This window comes from Hippocampus comes, unplaced genomic scaffold, assembly GCF_001891065.2.
Source record: "Hippocampus comes isolate QL1 unplaced genomic scaffold, H_comes_QL1_v1.1 scaffold59, whole genome shotgun sequence".
NCBI lineage: Eukaryota > Metazoa > Chordata > Actinopteri > Syngnathiformes > Syngnathidae > Hippocampus > Hippocampus comes.
Window position 1 is genome coordinate 1,062,919 of NW_017805406.1, and position 19,936 is coordinate 1,082,854.

At 43.9% G+C, this 19,936-nt stretch overlaps 1 protein-coding gene across 6 annotated transcripts in view; it reads right to left on the minus strand.

Moving 5' to 3' along the window:
* Window positions 1-21: 21 nt before the first annotated feature.
* Window positions 22-19,936, minus strand: part of LOC109517964 (ryanodine receptor 1-like) — a 38,501-nt gene continuing 18,586 nt past the window's right edge. Inside the window, exons 60-107 of one of the 6 annotated variants that reach the window (XM_019873513.1) lie at window positions 19,573-19,688; window positions 19,402-19,469; window positions 19,199-19,320; window positions 19,011-19,060; window positions 18,869-18,929; window positions 18,657-18,783; window positions 18,470-18,581; window positions 18,295-18,376; window positions 18,078-18,208; window positions 17,662-17,982; window positions 17,198-17,438; window positions 16,848-16,935; window positions 16,669-16,761; window positions 16,361-16,375; window positions 13,278-13,448; window positions 13,137-13,196; window positions 12,926-13,060; window positions 12,721-12,833; window positions 12,179-12,275; window positions 11,985-12,094; window positions 11,852-11,903; window positions 11,694-11,768; window positions 9,708-9,807; window positions 9,541-9,620; window positions 9,389-9,465; window positions 9,238-9,311; window positions 8,454-8,534; window positions 8,287-8,375; window positions 8,056-8,184; window positions 7,854-7,958; window positions 6,745-6,750; window positions 5,503-5,584; window positions 4,104-5,422; window positions 3,939-4,018; window positions 3,598-3,757; window positions 3,352-3,438; window positions 2,972-3,241; window positions 2,748-2,878; window positions 2,622-2,664; window positions 2,418-2,551; window positions 2,284-2,344; window positions 1,706-1,852; window positions 1,456-1,590; window positions 1,141-1,297; window positions 1,004-1,068; window positions 817-917; window positions 679-730; window positions 22-559 (exon numbers count right to left, since the gene is read on the minus strand). In XM_019873513.1, the coding sequence (XP_019729072.1) occupies window positions 464-559; window positions 679-730; window positions 817-917; window positions 1,004-1,068; window positions 1,141-1,297; window positions 1,456-1,590; window positions 1,706-1,852; window positions 2,284-2,344; window positions 2,418-2,551; window positions 2,622-2,664; window positions 2,748-2,878; window positions 2,972-3,241; window positions 3,352-3,438; window positions 3,598-3,757; window positions 3,939-4,018; window positions 4,104-5,422; window positions 5,503-5,584; window positions 6,745-6,750; window positions 7,854-7,958; window positions 8,056-8,184; window positions 8,287-8,375; window positions 8,454-8,534; window positions 9,238-9,311; window positions 9,389-9,465; window positions 9,541-9,620; window positions 9,708-9,807; window positions 11,694-11,768; window positions 11,852-11,903; window positions 11,985-12,094; window positions 12,179-12,275; window positions 12,721-12,833; window positions 12,926-13,060; window positions 13,137-13,196; window positions 13,278-13,448; window positions 16,361-16,375; window positions 16,669-16,761; window positions 16,848-16,935; window positions 17,198-17,438; window positions 17,662-17,982; window positions 18,078-18,208; window positions 18,295-18,376; window positions 18,470-18,581; window positions 18,657-18,783; window positions 18,869-18,929; window positions 19,011-19,060; window positions 19,199-19,320; window positions 19,402-19,469; window positions 19,573-19,688 (6,301 nt within the window). In that variant the 3' untranslated portion in view covers window positions 22-463. Of the gene's footprint in view, window positions 560-678; window positions 731-816; window positions 918-1,003; window positions 1,069-1,140; window positions 1,298-1,455; window positions 1,591-1,705; window positions 1,853-2,283; window positions 2,345-2,417; window positions 2,552-2,621; window positions 2,665-2,747; window positions 2,879-2,971; window positions 3,242-3,351; window positions 3,439-3,597; window positions 3,758-3,938; window positions 4,022-4,103; window positions 5,423-5,502; window positions 5,585-6,744; window positions 6,751-7,853; window positions 7,959-8,055; window positions 8,185-8,286; window positions 8,376-8,453; window positions 8,535-9,237; window positions 9,312-9,388; window positions 9,466-9,540; window positions 9,621-9,707; window positions 9,808-11,693; window positions 11,769-11,851; window positions 11,904-11,984; window positions 12,095-12,178; window positions 12,276-12,720; window positions 12,834-12,925; window positions 13,061-13,136; window positions 13,197-13,277; window positions 13,449-16,360; window positions 16,376-16,668; window positions 16,762-16,847; window positions 16,936-17,197; window positions 17,439-17,661; window positions 17,983-18,077; window positions 18,209-18,294; window positions 18,377-18,469; window positions 18,582-18,656; window positions 18,784-18,868; window positions 18,930-19,010; window positions 19,061-19,198; window positions 19,321-19,401; window positions 19,470-19,572; window positions 19,689-19,936 lie in introns of all 6 variants that reach the window. The other 5 variants (XM_019873511.1, XM_019873516.1, XM_019873515.1 and 2 more) reach the window with 5 other exon arrangements.

The window sequence follows — 19,936 nt, forward strand, 5'->3', positions numbered from 1 at the left end:
AATCCCGACGAAAGCAACTCTATGGGAAAGTGTTTTCTTTATTCATCCGTCACTGATTCGTGTACGAGCGCAGATGAGTTGCTGTCCTACGGACCCGCATTTCAGTACACCAAACCAAAGATGATGAGATCGGCGCAATTCATTTGATCACCATTTGGACAAGAATTCAATAAATATTCTCCATCTAAACAGAAAACGCATATATATTCAAAACCAATAAATAATATCTGAACGTGATGTGCGGACTTGAATAAATAATTTCTTCAACGACTGACCGTCTGAAATTCACACTGTGATGCAGTTTCCTATAGAAACAAATTCAACAAACAGACCAATAGTGTCTTACAGCGACACAAAATTACCCGAGCTGTTTGAATTGATGTGGTGCATATTCGTAATTTTTTTTTTTTTTTAAATAGTCCACAACACTAAAAAGAAGTTCTCAAAGCGTTGTAGTTCAAGACTAAGAAAGCTGATCTTCATATTGCTTTCGGAAGCAGTCCCCAGCGGGGAAGAAGTCCCAGCATCTCTCTTGGTACATTTTCCACACATATGACTCCTAACGTATCAAATGAAGAGAAGGTCAGGATTAGAATTAGAAGACAAAGTTGCTGCCTATCACCAAAAAGTCTCAAAATAAATGAAGAGAGGCCAATGAAGAAAAGCAAGAGTGCTCACCTGTCCGGTGTGCTCGGTCTCATCTTTGTTGATGAGATACATTAAGAAGAACCTGCAAGGGATCACGCATTTGAATGTTTCTTCATTGTCTGTGTATTCATGACGCAGGTTCGCTCACGCACGCAAGCACACGCTCACATGTAATTGGCCAAGTTGTGCTCATCCAGCGTGTGAGTCTCAAATCCATGCGGCGTTGTATCGAAGTAATCACTCCCGATGCCGCAGATGAAGCATTTGGTCTGGAGATAAACACCAAAAAGTTGGTGAGCCACATTCGACTGACATCGCCGCCGAACTGCCAAGTCGTAAGAGCTCATTAGCATACCTCCATGTCTTCTTTAACCTGCTCTTGCTGATCTCGGAGCTCTCCGAATGCGTCAATGATCAAACCTGCACAGAAATATTTGTCACAGCACGTTACCTAATGTGTTGTTTGGTAACTTAAGCAACGCTTTCTTTTACCTTGGATGATGGCCAGCAGGATGACGATGACAAAGAAGAAGAAAGTTATGTCAAAGACCACTCGGTATAACTCATATTCATCCCCGGCGGGATCCTCGATCTCATCTCCGATGCCTCCGCCAGCGCGTACGCCCACATACATGTGGAACAGGTAGCACTGTCGCGAGAGCGAGAGAGCGAGAGAGAGAGAGAGAGAGAGAGAGAGAGAGAGAGAGAGAGAGAGAAAGAGGGAAAAAAAAAGTATTTACAGGTGTCTCAGGAGCAGGCGGGAGCACCGTACACGTGGAGGTTCGTCCCAGGTCGGCAACGACTCACCGTCATCATGTCGTCACATTTCATATCGGGTTCGTCCTCGTCTTCGCTCTTGTTGTAGAACTTGCGGAAGAAGTTGAAAGCCACCACCGTGTACAGATACACCACCACCGCAAGCAGGCCCACTGTCATCATCAGCTAGAGAGGGACGTAACGGTGAGAGCCATCATACGAAAAGATGGGTTCAAATACAAAATGGAGTCTTGGTAAATCCAGTATATCGGGTATCATGATTTTATTTTCTTTCACATGCCTGTTTTCCGTTGTGTGTCACAGAGGAGAGAATGGTGCGGAGGGTCTTGACGCCCATGGCGATGTCCAGCAGATGGCATGCGAAGAAGAAGTTGTTGTAGTGGCCAAGCAGGGACATAATCAGGTACCAACACAAGTAGAGGAAGGTCTGAAAGAGATATTAAAAAAGAAAAAGAAAAAAAGAGCTCTGGCTGACGGAGATGGAATTACGGAGCGGAATCTTAATGCTGCGGCAGCTTTGCTCAAGACAGCGAAGAAACTGATTGTTGAAAAAGCAGCATTGTGACCCTTATGTTGTCAGTCAGGGGTGTCAAACTCATGTTGGTAGTTTTGAAGCTTTACTCGGAGGGCCGTTAGGACAGTGAAAACTAAAGAAATGTCTGATCATCTCATCGTATTGGAAAGCAATACTCAAAGAAATGGATAGATTACTTGTTTTGAAATCAGAAGTCAATGAAAGTCGCGTGTTCAGCTACTGTTGAAGTTATGGTAAAAAAGGGTAAAAGGCCCAATTTTTGCCCTTGGGGTCTAGTAGAGGTACAGTCCAGTAACAGAGTAGCACAAGTTCGTTGTGCTTACGCCGTCTGTGAACACAACGCCAAATTTCCAGATCTGGTACTTGATGTCGATGGCAGTCGCCCTGAAAAGACAAAACACACAACCCGTTCTTATTCGTCCCATCTGCTAGCCTGGTATGCGTTTGATTTGCCTACCACGCAAACGTTGAGGTGTCCGATTCCTCTTGTTTCTTTTCGTGCTGCTGACTCACATCCAAAGACGCTAAGTCCACACCCAGAAGTTCAGCGATTCTTTCCCGTCCGTAAATATCTCCGTATTTATCCAAAACCTGAATACAGACATTAGACTCCAGCAACAGGTTCGGACTTGCATTTTAACGGCAAAGCGACTCCACTTACCTTTCGTTTCACAAACTTATCCCAGTAGTTGTTGGGGAAAGAGCTGGAAAGGGGAACAGCAAACACGATTGACCACAGTCATTTGAGGTATGAATCCATATTTGCGAAAGGTGTCCTCCTGCTTACGGCGTATTCAGGACCAGTCGATCCCACTGGCCCTTGATGTCTTCATCCTCCGGCTGCTCCGTGATGTAGAGGCCGTCAAACTCCAGCTTTCTTGCGAGTTCTTTCTCCCGTTTGAAGATCACCAGCGGAATCTGATTTGGGAACCGACGCAAATATTCTGTTAAGGGGTGGGGGGGACGATCCCGAGCCATCAAATTGAAGACAACAAGCGAAGCTGTGCCCACTTTGAGGCAGTTGTAGCCGATGATGCAGATGAAGGAGATGAGAGTGTGGACAATGGCGAGGAAGGACAGCGTGGGCTGCATGTAGCCGGTGCTCTCCTCTAAATAGTAATAGAGGGGCACATCTTCCTCATCCTCATCCCCGTCGCTCATTCCAGAAGCGTCGCCCTCATCTCCGGAACCCTCAAAGAGAGCGGAGCCTTCGAAGAAACCACTTCCTTCTGCCAGCCCAGATCCTTCCACGTCTTCGCCCTCAGGGGGGCTGTCGGATACCTTGCACCAAACAGACAATGCCAAGCAAGTATTATTATCTTGACGTGCCGTCACTATTCGTACTAGTTTTATAAAATACAGAGCAAGAAAGTTTGATGACAATATCTCACCTTGTAGAAGAGCAGAATGAAGTTCAACGCAAAGGCGAGGAACAGAGCCAGAAATCGCAGGTTGTAGAAGTTTCTGGAAAGGTAGTTCTGTCAAGGAGGGAGAAAATATGAATGAGCCATCCATCCGTTTTTCACACCGAACAAAAGCAAACATACTGAACGATATATTATTGTCATTATAATGAAAACAAATGAGGATGTGTCAATTTGGAGTCATCGCAATGATGTGAGAAAAATGTCGTTCACCATGAATTTGTTTCTCTGTGTTTCCAGCTCGGTCCAGATTTGGAATCCGCCTCCCTTCTTGGGCTTCTTTTCTTTTTTCACTGCAGATTTCTTTGGTTCATCGGCATCCACTTTGGCGTGACTCTCGGATTCTCTCTCTGCTTTCTCGCCGTTTTCGACACTGAAAACGTTTGTTGCATTACTACCACCGTGCGTTTTGTTTTATTGCCATTTGTTAGCGGAGTAGAGCATTTCCTCGTTGTCTTAGCGTACAATGCGGAGACACATTTTTTTTTTTTAGGTTAGGTTTTACGATATGCCCTGCCAAATAAACTCGGAGAGAAAGGAATGAAGCGCTATACTCGGCCTTCTCTGGTTCCGGGGGCGCTTCTTCAACGGGTGCTGGCTCTGGAGGCTTCTGACTGGCATCGGCCTCTTCTGGCTGCTGCGATAGAAGAGAACCACACAAAGGAGTCAGGAACCTTACAGCGCTTTACCGTTACATTTCCAAATGGACCAACACAGACCATTTTCCTCTTGGTGATAGGTGTCCCTTCAGGGGTTGGTGGCTCGACCGGGGCCTCGACCCCCATGTCACCAAGACCACCAGGGGCATCAATACCGGGTACCCTTCCCCCTTCCTTCTCCTGGGTATCCTCCTCCTCCTCTTCCCCACTACCGGTGTCTCCAGTGTCCGTAACCCCGCCCGTGTCTTGCTCCTCACCTATCCCGGGTTCCCCGGGTCCATCGCCATGCACGTCGTCCTGCGTCGGATCCGGCATGCTCGCCAAAATCTCTGTCACCGTGATATTTTTAGCTCCTTCCACTAAGCCGCCTCCAAACAGGGCGTGCCAGATTATCATAAAGAAGCCTTTGCACACATTGTAGAAGAAGTGCAGGATGCTCATGAGGACCGCCCAGAAGAAGGTGGACAGGGCAACCACAATCTCTTTTAGGGTCATCCTCCTCACTCGCCGATATTGCCGGCGGAGATTACGGAAGGTGAAAATGCTGAAGAAGCTCAACGTGCTGTTTATGAAGTCGGCAAAGGCCGAGCTGGACTCCGGCGGCGCCTCCTCGCCATTGGCGTCCTCTTCTCCTGCTCCGATGGCCGCTCCCGCTCCTCCTTCCCCTGCAGCTTCCTCGAGCTCATCCTCCTCCTCGCCCTTTTCCTCTTCCTCCTGCTCGGAAATCTGCGAGGCGATATTCATCTCAAAGATGGTGTCCTCGCAGAAGTTGACAAACATCTCCATCTTCTCGGACTCGCCGCCCTCGTTGACGACGTCGAAGATGAACTGTCGCTTGGACTCTCGGACCTGAGGCATCTCCCATTGCCTGCGGTTGACCTCGCTGATCTCAAAGTAGATGCGCTCGATCTTGCGACTGGCGCCCATGATCTCAATACGGCCCAGGAAGGGGCGGAAGTAATTGAGCACGCTCTCGGCTTGTTCCAGGAAGTTCTGCAGCCGGGTGTCGTGAGGAACGTGCTCGGACAGGTTGGTGAGCAGCACGGCGATGTTGAAGCCAATGTCCTTGGCGGGCTCCTGGAAGCGACTGGCATATTCTTCATAGTTGATCATATCGTTTTCATCCGCTTCCGAGCAAGACAGAAGGAACTGGATCTCCGAAGGGGTGTACTGCTTCTGGCTGTCCATGGCCTTCTGGAAGTCCTTCTTGGAGATTAGCCCTCGCGGGTCTGTGATGTAATCTCGGAAGGCATCGGAAGCCACGATGTCTTTCAATTTGAGGAACATGTCAAAGAACTTTAAGATCATCTCCACGTTGCTGGATGACTCCACTAACATGTCCACCATCTGACGGGCGATGGTGCCATTCACCACGTTCCCTGAGTGACACAACATAAGCCTCTTAGAAATGACGATTCGACAAGCACAAGACTTAACTTGAAACATCTGCACGGTTTACCCTCCAACAGCGAAAGCAACATGACCACCATGTCTTTCTGCAGGTCCAGAAGCTCCTTGAGCAGACCGATCTGACTCGAATCCTGCAATAATTCGAAAGAAACAGCCAATGGATTATAACTGCATCACTTTGTAACATATTAGGGGTTCAGAATTACTGTAGGAGATGCAGACACTGGGAAGGGGGAAGCAGAAAACACAAGTATAGATCCCCCACAGTTATGACAGCGAATTATCGTACAATAAAAGATGCCCCATTGCTGAAATGGACAAATATTTGCTGCACTCGAGTGGAGTTAAGTTCAAAGGAAATGCCACAAAAATCACAGCACAAATGAAGAGCATCTTCCAGCAGGCTGATAATTAGTCAGGTCAAATGGCCACGTGATTGCAAAGCTTGTTAAATATCAAGCGCATACAGAGAGCGGATGTTTCATTCAAATGTGTATTCCAACAGCAGAATATTAAAGTATATTAAAATGTAGACTGGACCAGTGGTGGTTAAAAGTCAGTCACTTTCTCAGGAAGTTTTGTAGTCGCCTGCTTGGTTGTCATAAATTGTTCCATTCAGGAAGGTATTCTCACACTTATTCACGTTGGACTGTGTTTGTGGAAATTCTGCTCTTCGAATGTTTAATAAAATAATAATGATAATCCAAGGGGGGCGTTCCTGAAGAGTTTTTAAGATAACCAGTCATTAGAATCCATCTATCTAGTATGATGAAGATACTGTATGTTGCATTTTTAAATCTTGTAAAACTGTAGAATCACAGAAAATGGAACGAGCAAGAATTTTGTGAAGTCATGACAAACTTTAACGTATGTTAAGTAGTCTCTGTTGTGTTCTCAGTAAACCATACCCTTAATGAAAGGCAGATTCTGCGTGGGCCTTACTTTATTCTGGGTTCTTGAAAACATTTCAGGAATGAGATAAAATGTCCGTCAACCACCCCCCAACTCATGACAATTTTGCCGTGTGAAAACATGTCTGCCTTTAGGCAAATTCTTAACATTGTATGGGGAAGCTTTCAGTGTCATTTCTAACAGATGTTAAATTTACAAGTGGAGGGAAAAGGGATATTGTGTAGAAATTGAAGTAAAAGCTTTTCCCATGACACCAAATTCCATAAAGAAGACTATTCCATTTTTTTTTAAAAGCAGGCGTATAAAAACAGCCTGAGGTGTGAAACCAAAGCGGAATAAATAACAAACACATCAATCGATAAATAAAGTGAATACATACTTTACCCTGCATTGAACATGTGGAAGACAGTTTTAAATAATCAATAAAAGATTCAGTGTCTTGAAACAACAATCATGTGCATGAAAAAAAAAAAAATGTTGAAAAAAAATAGCTTCAACAAAAATTGCCAGAATCTAATTCCGAATATTAATTCAGTTATTTAATTTACTGCTTAAATTTAAAGGTTAGAATACATGTTGAGTGATGCAACACAGCAAATCAAATACCATACTAGCATTGCCACAAAAGTCTCAGAAAAATGTTTGTCGGATTTTGTAGTTTAAAAAAAAAAAATGGAAACAAAAGTGCCTCTCTTGACGCTCTTAAATAATTACTGCACTTTAGCGAATGAATACAGTTTACTCATTTGATCTTTTCCTTTTTTGAAAAGAAAGAGTGGAAATGCGAATTTTCCTATCGTCATTCCAATATGTTGACAGTTCAAGAATGACAAACTTAGGAACACAATGCAAAATGCCGTTTGATGTTTGCATCATAAAAATGTGAATAGGCTAGTGATTCAAGCGACATAAAATACGGTATGCTTCATGATATCGACAATGGCTGCGTTATATTCATGTGACCCATGGCGGCCATGAGAGTGTGACGGTGAACCGCATGCACACCACGATGCTGACACCAAAGCAGTTCAATGGAATGCAGCCACCATTGATTTCCGTTTTTGCGCTAGTGCCCGTGCTGACTATTTGATTTGAATCGATCTTCCGACATAGGTTTGTCAAGGAAGGTGCTGGCGGTAAGATCTGGTTTAGTCAACAACCACGAGCAGCGCACGGAGCACACGACACAAAGATCCTGCCACATATGCAGTGTGCTATAAAGTATGACTGAGGCGCTTGCGGGCACAACATTAGGTACGCTTGCCAAATCTAATGAGATATCATGCCAGACCTGCATTAAAAATAGTGGATTTACAAAAACGAGAGCATTTTGAAAGCATTCAAAACATGACACAACGCAATAAATGTTCAAGGCAGCATTTTTTGATACCCTTGGCATTGGATAGCATTAGGACACGTGGACTAAAAGTCACAAAGGCAACAGAGATCATGATGGAGCTGATTGAGATTCAAGTGACAAAAGCGTACCTGAGCCAGTTTCATCATCATGTGAGCAAAGACGTGGAGGAAGCCCACGATGGCATCCCACAGCCTGCTGTGGGCCAGGGACTGCTGGTTACCTGTGCACGGGCCCTGAGGAGACAGAGGTTCTTTTTTAAAAAAAAAGGAGGAGCAAAAAAAAAAAAAAAAAAAAAAAAAAAAACCCCACAAAAGTGTCTTTTTTTTTTACCTGAATATATTCAGTTAGACTGTTAAAAATCTGTTTGGCGACTGTCATTGCTTTGGAGAAATTTTTCTTTCCTGGCTCATCGATGATATCCTTGCCAGAGTAATACCAGTAGAAGTCACTGATTGATTCCTTCAAAGAAAAAAGATGGCACAATAATCACTCACATGTCGTAGATTATCGTGATTGGAAAAAAAAAAAGACAAATGAGAATGGACAGATATATTTGGAGACCTGCAGCCTGAGCAGGTAATCGACTGTACAGATGATGATGTTAATGGTTGTTGTGCTTCCTATCTGCGTCCTTAAGTAGTTCTGAAAGTCTGCAAACGGGACGCGGGTCATTTTAGTGACAGCTCACAATGCGGAAACCGCAACGACGAACCATCCTCCGCACTCACCGTTATTGTGACCCTCGCAGAGCAGCTGCAAGAAGCGGAAGAGGTCACAGGTGAACTCGTCGTCCGCCATGACCTTCTCGTCTAAATCAATGAAAAGTTGATTTGAAAAGCCACATCATAGCTCCAATAACAGATGTTTCCAACCGGTCTGGTTGTTATTTAAACAAATATTTTAATGATGTTGCACAAATCAATGATTACAATGTCAAGGGATCAGATAAAATAATCATGTGCCCGCCGTGAATGTAAGATGATTATGGGCTTGACCTGCGCCGTAAACTTATGCATCATGTGAATTGAATCTCGACTGTGATGCTTGCCGGATGTCGTTTCTTTTTTTTTTTTTTTTTTTATGCCACTAAGCATGTTACGTAAGTCATAATTCAGCCGCATTCGGATGAATTCTCATTTGCTGTGGTGTTTGTTTGTTTGTATGTAGTAAATTTTAAGGCATTTTAGTCATGCTTTTTTTTTTAAAACACATTTGAAGCTGTGTACATAACAACTTTCAGAATAAGTGTGGCATTCGGTGATGAGCAAACGCAGTGAAAACAAGTCATTGGCCATAATATTAAGAACGCTAACACTTCATTGGCATTGTCCGAAAAAGGGAAAAAAAACCCCTCAGAGTTTCTCTGTCACTGACACTCAAAGTGAACATTATTTAGCATTGGGCATTATGCTGCTGTAGTTTTTCGAATCATAATACAAATTGTATTCATAACGGGGATTTGCCTGCTGCACTTGCTGACAAAAATGCAATTCAGAGTAGAATGACACTTACTGGTACCCTCCTCTGAGACCATGCCCAGACCCTCGGCTTTGTTCTGCCTCTCAAAAGCATTCAGGTCCAGGACACTGTGGACAATATGAGCAATGTATCCCCACAATCTGGTGACATGACACCACTTTTTATTCAATAATTTAAAACAAACCTGCATGTTTGCATCAAGGCTTGGACACTCAAAAAGAAACCAACATCCTTTTTATCCCTCAGGTACTCCAGCATTTTCTGCGAAGGTGGAACAAAAAGTGCCAATTTGTATTCATTCAAGTATGTCATGTGGACTGCAACTAAGGGGCTTACCCGTTGAACCTCACTATTTCCACCATTGAGAATGGAGATACCCAGTTTGAGGGTTGTCGACACCATTGGGCCTGTCTCGCCTATAAAAGGAAATATGGCGTCAGAAAGAGTCGTCGCGAGGGCGGCGACGTGCTCTCCTGTAAAGAAGCGGGGCAGAGAAGGTCCACCTTTGCAGGCGCTGATCATCTGCAGGACCATCTCTGCAGCGCCACGGTTGTGAAGCCTGGACTGCTGGTAAAGGAGTCTTTGTTTCTCCATTTCTTTCTCCTGCGGCCGACAACATGATGAATACGTGCCACGTGAAAGCCTCGCAACATTTTGAATGTAAATGGATAGATATAATATTGTAAGACTCGGAATGTAACTGCATATTTTTCGGGGTCGGGATGGGATTTCGAATTGCCATTGAATCGTAGAGCTAAAATTCATTCTATCCATTTATATTCTTGCTGAAACTCACACTCATACACCTTTCACTCAAGTCCGTCATGATTTTACCTCATTTATGCAACGTAGACTTACCAGTTTATTTTAAATAGTCCCTAATTTAGGTTTCATTCATGAGCACACATGCAAATAATGTGTTATGACTGTGTATTCAGTGTATCCATCTGATACGTATGCACACTCTCACACTTCACTTTATTAGTGGTGGAGTCACAACACTACTTCTTCACGTTTGCCGGCTGGAGCAAGCGTTAGACTACAGGAAGCAGCAACGGCCCAACATCGCAGCCATGAAGCTTGCGGCTTTTGTCTGCGCGGCGCAGACAAGAGCCGCGATCCCTCTGCGTCGGAGATATTTCTTTGGCGTTTTACAGGAATGTGCCTTTGCTTGGAATAATCAGGTGAGCTCATTCCCTTTTTTTAAAAAATTGAATTTCTACACTGTCAGAAATAGGGGTACAGTTGAGTCCATTTGTGAACCTCAAGGTAGAATTAGCTTTCCATCAGACTCATTGCACTTTTATGGAGTCAAAAATGTTCATCTACAGATCAAATGTAAAGCGTACTTTGAGATTACAAAGCCAGTGACAATTAGTACCCCGAAAGACAGCGCTAACATGCTTATTTTCTGACAGCGTAAAGTATAGCCGACTGGATGCAGAACGTCATTTCAGGGGCGAAAAATGGCCATTGAATGAATATCTCTGAATCAGAAGAGACATTCCTCTCTTCAGCCACATATCACAAATCAGCGCGGAGCATCCCCGCATCCTAAACCTCCCAACCGCCCGCACCACAACCCACCCGACCTCCCGCCACCCGCGTATGCCTAACCGAGCTTTACCCGCTATGTGTCACGCTGTACACGCCTTTCGCCTCCATCGTGTGCCTGACTACGCCGAGTGCGATGCGCCGATATCGCCGATCTTGGCTATGTGCGTGAATGTTTAGCTTCTTCAAACGCTTCTGCTCTGTAGTCTGTCAGTAGGCTATGTGAGTGGGGAACGGAGGGGGAGACACTGATCAGCAGCATTCAAGTTAAGAAGGATGGAGGTTAGGAAGGCGGGAGTGATTACATGAAGTCACAAGAGCGATAGAGAGAGAAGAATGGGACAGCAAAGACATAGCTTGGTAGTGTTAAAGTGCAACAACAGTCTTTTTTTTTTTCACAAGTGCACATCTTACTGTGCCTTAACATTTCTAAAATATTATGGCTTCAATAGTTCATCATAGCTGCTAGACCGGATTATATCTTAGTGTGGCAAAATAATACAGAGATGATAATTATTCTTATTAGTACTGTTAGATTGGTGTTGACATTAATTTATATTGTATCTAATTAGACCCAACCCAGATTGAATTGGTGTCTTACTGCGAGTGATACCGTTCAAATTGTTCTTGCTTTGCCGCGTCATTCGAGAGTTTTAAAAGACAATGTCGCGGTGCTGACACTGCGTAATCATCTGGATTGGGGATTTGTCATTGTTTCCTAAGTAAAGCAGCTCAAAATGAATGACGCACAACAAACAAACAAACAAACAAACAAACAAACAAACAGGAAAGGATGTAGCAGAGACAGAGAGAGCAACGGTGGTGGTGAAATGATGTCGTGATGATGAGAGCACTCGATGCGTCGAGAGCTACCGCTCCATTGTGTTCCTGGTCCCCAGCCCCTCGCCGCCCATTACCAGTTCTGACTGTCGCACCTCAAAGGACATCTCATCCTCAGCCTCTTCCACCATTTCCTCTCCCCCTTCTTCTTCCTCACCAATATGGCAACTCTAAGACAAAAAAAAAAAGGTCAATTTGATTTTGCCCCTCTTAAATTAAAATGCTCAAAATCATCTTGTCTGTACGGACTCACTTTTGCCATAATATCTGCATATGCCATATAAAGATGATCTGTGTCTAGTTTACTGAAAGAAGAGAAGAGGCAAGAAGAAAATTTGTCTTGTAAAAGTTTCTGATATGCTTTGACCAAATTTCACCGCTCAAACCTTTTTTCTGTGAGAGCAGTGCGACTAAAATGCAGAATAAGTTGGTGGAGGGGATCCGGCTTTGTTTCTTTCTCCTCCTCTTCATCTCCTTCTTCCTGCTCCATCGCTTTCTGCAACAAACAGAGAAACGACCGCTGAATAAACCCACAGGAAAAAAAAGACAAAAATCCACCGAAAAATGAGTTGGCACTCACAGACAAGTCATCTATCATTCTGTCTTCAAATGCGTAACCCTCGGTGTGAAGCCAGTTGCGCTTGTATCCCTCAAGGAACATGTTGGAAGCTCTGTGCCTGCAATGGTAAAACGCATACAAATTGTTTGATTTTAAACATTTATTTGGGAGTGCCTTTGATAGAAATGTGTTTTGAAAGGTATCCAATTCCTGGATTTTTTTTTGTTGTATTGTAAATCATGTTGTTGTTTTTTTCATTAAAGTGTAATTCTATTCTTGACCACTACATAGCGGCACCCATGCTACTCTAAGAAGGTCTAAATTTGAAAAATGACCGAAGAAGAAGGAAGAGAAGCCGGAAGTTGTCCGCATAGCCTAGTCGGAAACTATGTACTTTCAGAAAGCAACGGCAGTAGCAAGTTCATTTTTTTAATGTACATCTTTGGGTGTTATTGTGAGGTATGGTGAGCAAAAAAAAAAAAAAAAAAATTCTTGTCTTGGATCACGATAGATTGCGCAGATGTACCTAAAACTGTGACAAAGGGGCATAAAGACATCTTTACCTTGGTATGTTGTACAACGGCGTCATCCTGAAGCACGCAACAACAGCCCTGCGTCTCTGCTTGGATAGCAATTTATGCCACACCATCTTTTTGGATTTAAATGGATGCTCCGTCTATTGAAAAACATACAAAAGCGAAATGGACATGAAACAAATCAGATTTTCTCACTTGTCCATTGTTGGGCTGAAAGAAAGAAATTGCTCACCACTTCAAGGTGATAGAGAACGGCGGAGACCTCCTGCACTCTCTTGACCACTTTCTCTGGTGCATCAGCATCCTCGGCCTTTCCTGCCATTTCCTTGTAGAGGGCCATCTGCCATCGCATGGACGGATTGTCGACCTGTACATAGCACGGTAACTCCACTATTTAGGACACCTGACCTGCCCGGAACGTTGGAACATGCATGGGATGAGACCTTTCCCTGCAGGTGGAGATTATTCTGCAGGAACTCTCTCACTTCTTCATCGGTATCTCTCTGTGCAGCAGAGAAAGAACAGCAGCCTTTTAATTGATTTTTATTTAAAACCGGTTATGAATTCACGTCTCACTGAATTACCAAAGAGTATCGAATCTTGGCCAAATTGATCAGCTCCTGGTCGGCAGGGGAGCACATGTTGAGGCCAATGGGGAGCATCTTCTTTAAAGCGGCCACAATGAGTGAAGTCTGCACTGAGTAGCGATCCCCTCGTTTTTTCTTCTTGGTACGCTCAGCATCCGAGCCTCCGCCCTGGCACAAAATACAAGCAAGTATTCACAGTATCTCATAACGTGCCACAACCGACACTTCCAGGTATCCAACTTGAGAGTTGACCCAAAACCGCGGAGACTATTGCTCCCGCTCAATCGCTTTGAGAGCGCAGCATACTGTTTATTATGGAATGACAGCAGAAGGTCGCAAATATCTCAGTAAACCCATGAAGGAGGTGGCGAAATATATGTCAATCGACAAAGACAGAAACCTACTTCCTCTGAGCTCAGAGTGGTCAGTAGAGGGTGTGGTGGAAGTGTGGGGGGCAACGTGAGGGTCTCGCTGGCTTTGTCAAAGGGAGTGGACGTTAAAGGAGTTTTGTAAAACTGGTTTGCTAAAGCGTGCAGTAAAAACTGAAGAGACAAACCAGTCGTAAATTACCATGAACAAAATGACTCATCATGACATCAAATAAGTTGAAGGTGAAGATATTATCTGTTAGCTGCTTCAGAACATAACACAATGAAATTAATGAATTGGTTAGAGACTGTTAATAGGAACGAGCTAGTCCCTGTGCTTGACTTCCTGCACCCCTTTCCTGTTTTCATATTCAATAAAATGCATGATTTTATTTGGGTTATGTTCTGTATGTTAAGTAGTGATAACAGCATTTTTTTTTTTGCCATATAGTCAGGCATGCTGCAGCTCAATAACAGAAGTCATGTTCATGAGCAACAGAAGCGACACACAGAGCAAAGAAATCTTGAATTTGAATTTTCGACTCTCAAGGGCACACAATTATAAATGAATTTAAAATTTCCAGTGCATTCAGCATTATCTTTAATATTGTTTCTGTATGCACGGCACACTGTATTAAAAGACTGCTACAGTAACTGTTTTATGAGATATGTTTTTAATACTTGTACCAATCTTGTGCCTAATCTAATAGCTAGCTAGCTAGCTAGCATTTTCTGACAGTGTAAATGAAAACAAAACTATTCTCTCCAGCACTGTTGACACAGTCCATCATATTTATATGATTATGTACAAGTGCCATATGTACAAGTATAAGAGCGCATGAGCCACGCCTTCAGTTCTGCTTCTGTGTTATGGGAACAGGCTGCAAAGCGTTCCGGGGAATAATTTAGACATTAAGTATGAACTGATGTATTGGTTAAAATCATGGCCATTTGGAGCACATTGTAACATGGCAACCCTAAGGCTCTATCAACATGTAGGCCTAGTCATGTTAAGCCTCAGGTGTGTTAGTGGGTTTGCATATTTCGGGATTTTAAAGGAAAGGCAACCCTAAGGCTTCCAGGGAGGAGAGAAGAAAGAGCACAGAGAAGTATGAGGGGCCGTCACAGACATGATTCAGGATTGCCTCTCTCACACACGTGACATTTTTTCATACATACTGAAATGTGTTCATATAATTTACCCCCCCCCCCCCTAAGGCTCTATCAACATGTAGGCCTAGTCATGTTAAGCCTCAGGTGTGTTAGTGGGTTTGCATATTTCGGGATTTTAAAGGAAAGGCAACCCTAAGGCTTCCAGGGAGGAGAGAAGAAAGAGCACAGAGAAGTATGAGGGGCCGTCACAGACATGATTCAGGATTGCCTCTCTCACACACGTGACATTTTTTCATACATACTGAAATGTGTTCATATAATTTACCCCCCCCCCCCACCACCACCCCACACACACTCACATGCTATCGTGACACACTACTGGAATCCTTCGCATGTGATACTAAAACCCACTTGATTACTGTACTGCACTCAGAAGTGTGCACGGGAGTATTCCAAAAGTGACTCAGTGTTTTTCACAAATCACTTTCTATGAGAGCATTTCAGTCATGTGTGTGTGAAAGGTCATCCTGAATGACGCTGGTGACAGCCCCTCTTAAGAGAAGGCTAATATCATCTTCTAGTGGCAGAAAGCTGCATTACACAAGCTACAGGTCAACCCACCAGCTAGGAAAGGAAACAAGAGACATTCTACAAGATTCCAACTTGACTATGATCAACAGAGAGCAAACTGACAGCATGATGGCACTGGGCTCTCACTGCCACCGTGGGCTTGGTGCAAAGTTCAGTGCCATGAGCCCAACTCTACAGCTGAGTACTTTCATCAAGCGCCTCCAGACTCCCCCCCTCACACACTGGCAGGACATGGCATATCTCTTGCATGAGGGTCTGCCCTGATATCCAGTGATCCTTCGTGGCAGTATGGTTCATGTCTTATTATCCGACAAAATAGGACGGCGAGTGTGTTTGTTTACATTGGCAGGATGCAGACGGTTTTAAATGAAACCGAATCCAAACGGCTCTGTGAAGGATTTTCCTCATCATGTCTATGAATAAAATGGCCTCGGTATTTATAGCAATGACAAAATCTCAGCTGACACCCTGGGCGCAGCTGCCTGTGCTGAAAACGGTTGACGTGTCAGGACGTGCCCTGTGGAATGTAAATGTTACTCTCTATATATGCGTCCAAATGTGTATGCTTATACGCTACACATACAAAAGTATTGGAACACTTTATGGGGCCTACAGGAAATAAAAATGGTCGACTCTATGATGTTTTAACAGCTTGTGTGCTTCTGCCAAGCCTTTTGTTTGTGTGTGTCTGTGCCGTGGGAATGTTATGTGCATTGTGGGCATTACTTAGGTCAAATGAAACCGTTGTTGGAATTGAGGGAATGCAAAGTCCTCTACATCTGTTCCCAAAATTTTGATGGGAGATTTCATTAAACCCCTGGTACATTAGGCATGTGTGTGTGTCAATACTTTTTTTTTTTTTTGTCCATATAGGTGTTCATGAGAGTGTATATGTGATGACTCGGTGTGGATCAAATGTGCCAGTGTGCTGGGGAGGTTGATGAAAAGCGCCCCCAAAGTGAGGTGCCATGCGGTCAGCACAGCGGTCGTGCAGGAGCAAAGTCTAACCTCTGAGTCCCCGCCCTGGAAAACCCAGCCGCAACCCAACAGATGAGGACAAAAAGGACAGCCAAAGAGAAAATATTGTTAACATAACTGCTTCTGCTCGCAAATAGCTATTTAAAATCAAACCTTTGAAGAAAAAAAATAAATCCCAAATTATCTGAACATACCACAAAACATTTACAATTGGCTTCGTTTAAGACAAACATGACTTTCACCCATGACAATAGGAGGAAAAATGTGTTACATGGAAAAATTGCACTACTGGATCTGCATCGGTCGCACTGACAAAACTTTGCACTCCATCAACTCACCTTACTCATTTTGCTCTTGCTGTCAGCGGTGAGGAATGACATGTTATTGATCTCATTCATCACCACAAAGTTCTGCTCCTCTCGCTTGAAATTCTGCAGCAGCAGCATCACAGAAACTTAAACAACAAATTCATACAAACCGCCGTCGATGCTAACGGCGAAATTCGTGCAACACTCACGTGAGATTTCGACCAGAATATGAAGACTTCTCCGACCATGCGGAAAAGCTCCTCAGCATCTGGATCTGGGCAGGTAAGCCATCTCGCTCTGCAACAAAGGAAATGACTTCAAGCCTCTCTAAAAGTCATCAAGATGAGCCAATGCGCATTTCCTTTCATGACACTGAAAACCTAGCTCTTCGCCAATATAGTAATTTTCTCATCACTTTTAGTTTCTCAACACAAAAAAAAAAAACAACCTCGTGACCCATTTCAGAAATTTATGGAGGGGTTCGTTCAGATCTGTATAGACATAGACTCCACTGTGAATGATTCGTAAATGTCAGTTCACAGACTTCTTGAGTGTGTACCTGTTGTTGTCCACATAGCGAATGAGGAGCGGGTACAGCGCGTAAAGGTCTCGGCAGAGGACGGCAAACTCATCCTTTATAGTGCCATCTTCCTCGTCACCTTCTGATTTGCCCTCCATTCGCAGATGGTCTTCCTCGGCCACCACTTTGGATGTGCGCTTTTTTAGCTTCTCCATTGTTGGGATAAAATGGGATTTCAGCATCTCTGGTTTCGCTCGGCTAACAATGGGCTGTGAAAACACTGGGAAGGTGTGTGAAAGGGTGTACACTCATCGGATACACTTTCGCAATTGGAAGAAAGCCAACATGGCGTCTTTGCTAAAATAGCAATGCTGTATTTTATGAGCTGAAGTTTTGATACTGCTCATTGTCCAGTGAATGTTGAATTTGAAAAATGACTCACCGGCCAACCTCTTCATCCAGGAGGTAATTGAGTGAATGTTGAATTTTTCAAAATGACTCACCGGCCAACCTCTTCATCCAGGAGGCCTCGTCTATCCCAAGGTTGTTGACCACAATTTTCATGATGCTGCCCAGCAACTGATTGAGATGTTCTGATGTGACTGCTGTGCAGAGCTGGCTTTCCATCTCAGGGAAGTTCTCCAGTCCTCGTTCCCACCAGCGAGGCAGGTAGTTACAGAGCATGGGCAAAGTGATCTCTATCACATGAGGCATCTCCGTATAGCGAGCGCCCGATTCCGCCAAGTCCCCGATCTCCTTCAGAAGAGAATCCAGCTCTGGGATATCTGGACATAGCTCCTGGACTTCACTGGGGAGGCCCAATACTTTGGTATTCATGGGAGAAGGCGTGAAAGAATTTTTTGGAGAGTCAATTCTTTATTTTGCATCATTACATCTATTCACAGTTGAACAAACTCACTGGCTCTTTCCCTCGGGGTTTTTGTGGTGTACACAGAGAAAGCGTTGAATTCATTTAGATGCGGCTCCAAGTAGGCCACTGGCATAGCTGCTGCCAGGTGAGCCAAACACTCGCCGAGAGCTGGCCTCTGTCTGTAAATACAAATAACTTGCATTTCGTATGTCAAGTCCTACAAGGTCAAATCATATCGTGGAATTCACGCAGCTCTGCCCGTTACCTCTCAACATGTGGATTCTTGACTGTCCCAAGGGAGTAAATGCTACACATGATGCGATAGCATGACATCTGCAAGTCATCCACTGTGTATAGGAAACAGATGGCAGTGATGTAACAATAATCATGAAACAATAAAAAAAATAAAAAAACACAGACATTGATGTCAAGTCACTCACACATGACATCATCTCCAAATAGATGTTGGGCAATGTGATCAAACAGGGAAGTGAGGACTGGGAGTAGGGCAATGGTTGTGTAATTAATGTTCTGGGACACGCCTTTCACTTGCTATAAAGGAAAAAGAAAACACATACCAACTAATTGTGTCCCAATAATTGTGTCCACGAATGCATCATGCCATACCTGATTGCCTTTCGATACTTTGCCCAGTTTAAGGTTTTCCACCATCTTTTCGATATCATCAGCAGCGCTCTCAAAAAATGACCGCAAGCCCGCTTTAACGATCTCAGGACCGGACTTCATCACAGTCCTGAAATAAAAAAAAATGTTAACGAAAAGAACAATGAATAAAATCTCTTGAAAGCATGCACGATATATTTATAAATACACTAAACCTCGCATCCAATGACCGGGCCAGAATGTGAAGACAGTTAACAATAGCTGACGCATCCGTTCCTGCACACAAGTACAGCTCCACATTAATTGACTTTTGCATCATGACATCAAGTTTGCCTGGGGGCAAAACTGTCCTCTTACCAAAGAGAGAAACTCTGTGTCTCACCAGAGCGGACATTTTACAGAAGATACTGAGGAGGAAAAGGAAAGGAACGAAGGAAACAAATGAAAGGGCAGAAAAAGAAAGGAAAATGCCAGAACAGGGAAAGCTGATGGAAGGTCAACGCGTGCAGATGAAAAGAAAGCGTCTTTCGTTGGAGAGACGTCACCTTGCAATCATTTCCTTCTCCTTATTGGATGAATGTCCACCGCTACCCAGGACTTTGGCAGGCGTGGACAAAAAGTAAAGGCAGTGGTTTTTGAAATACTGGTTGATCAGAGGCATCAGGATCTGAAAGCGTAAACCCGTGACTTTTAGGAACACGATTGAGACATTTTATGCTTTACAGTCAATTATGAAGATTATTCACACCTTTGCAAAAAATTTGATTTCCTGTTCATGGGGAGACTTTTCCACTCGTCCACTGCTTACTACTGCCTCTGGAAACCACATTGAAAACGTGATTAAAATGTATCGTTTACCCAAGCATTGTAATTATGTTTCAGAATTATTTATTTATTTTTTTGTCATGCCCAGCATTACCGAGATGAGCAATAAACTCCTGGGCAATTTCCATCCATTTCAACAGTTTCTGCAGGAAGCCATAAGCAAATCTTTTCTCAATGGATGAAATGTCAGATTCCATATCTTTCAGGCCCCTGAAGAGAAATAAATGTAATTCGATTTTCTCCACAAGAGGGAGATCATCATCAGATCCGGCATCGGCAAAGTAGAGATTTTTGTTTTCATTGGTATGTGAAAAGGCGGCCAGGTGGGTCCAGTGGTTAGCGCGTCGACCTCACAGCGCAGAGGTACCGGGTTCAATTCCAGCTCCGGCCTCCCTTGTGTGGCGTTTGCATGTTCGCCTGCGTGGGTTTTCTCCGGGTACTTCAGCTTCCTCCCACAT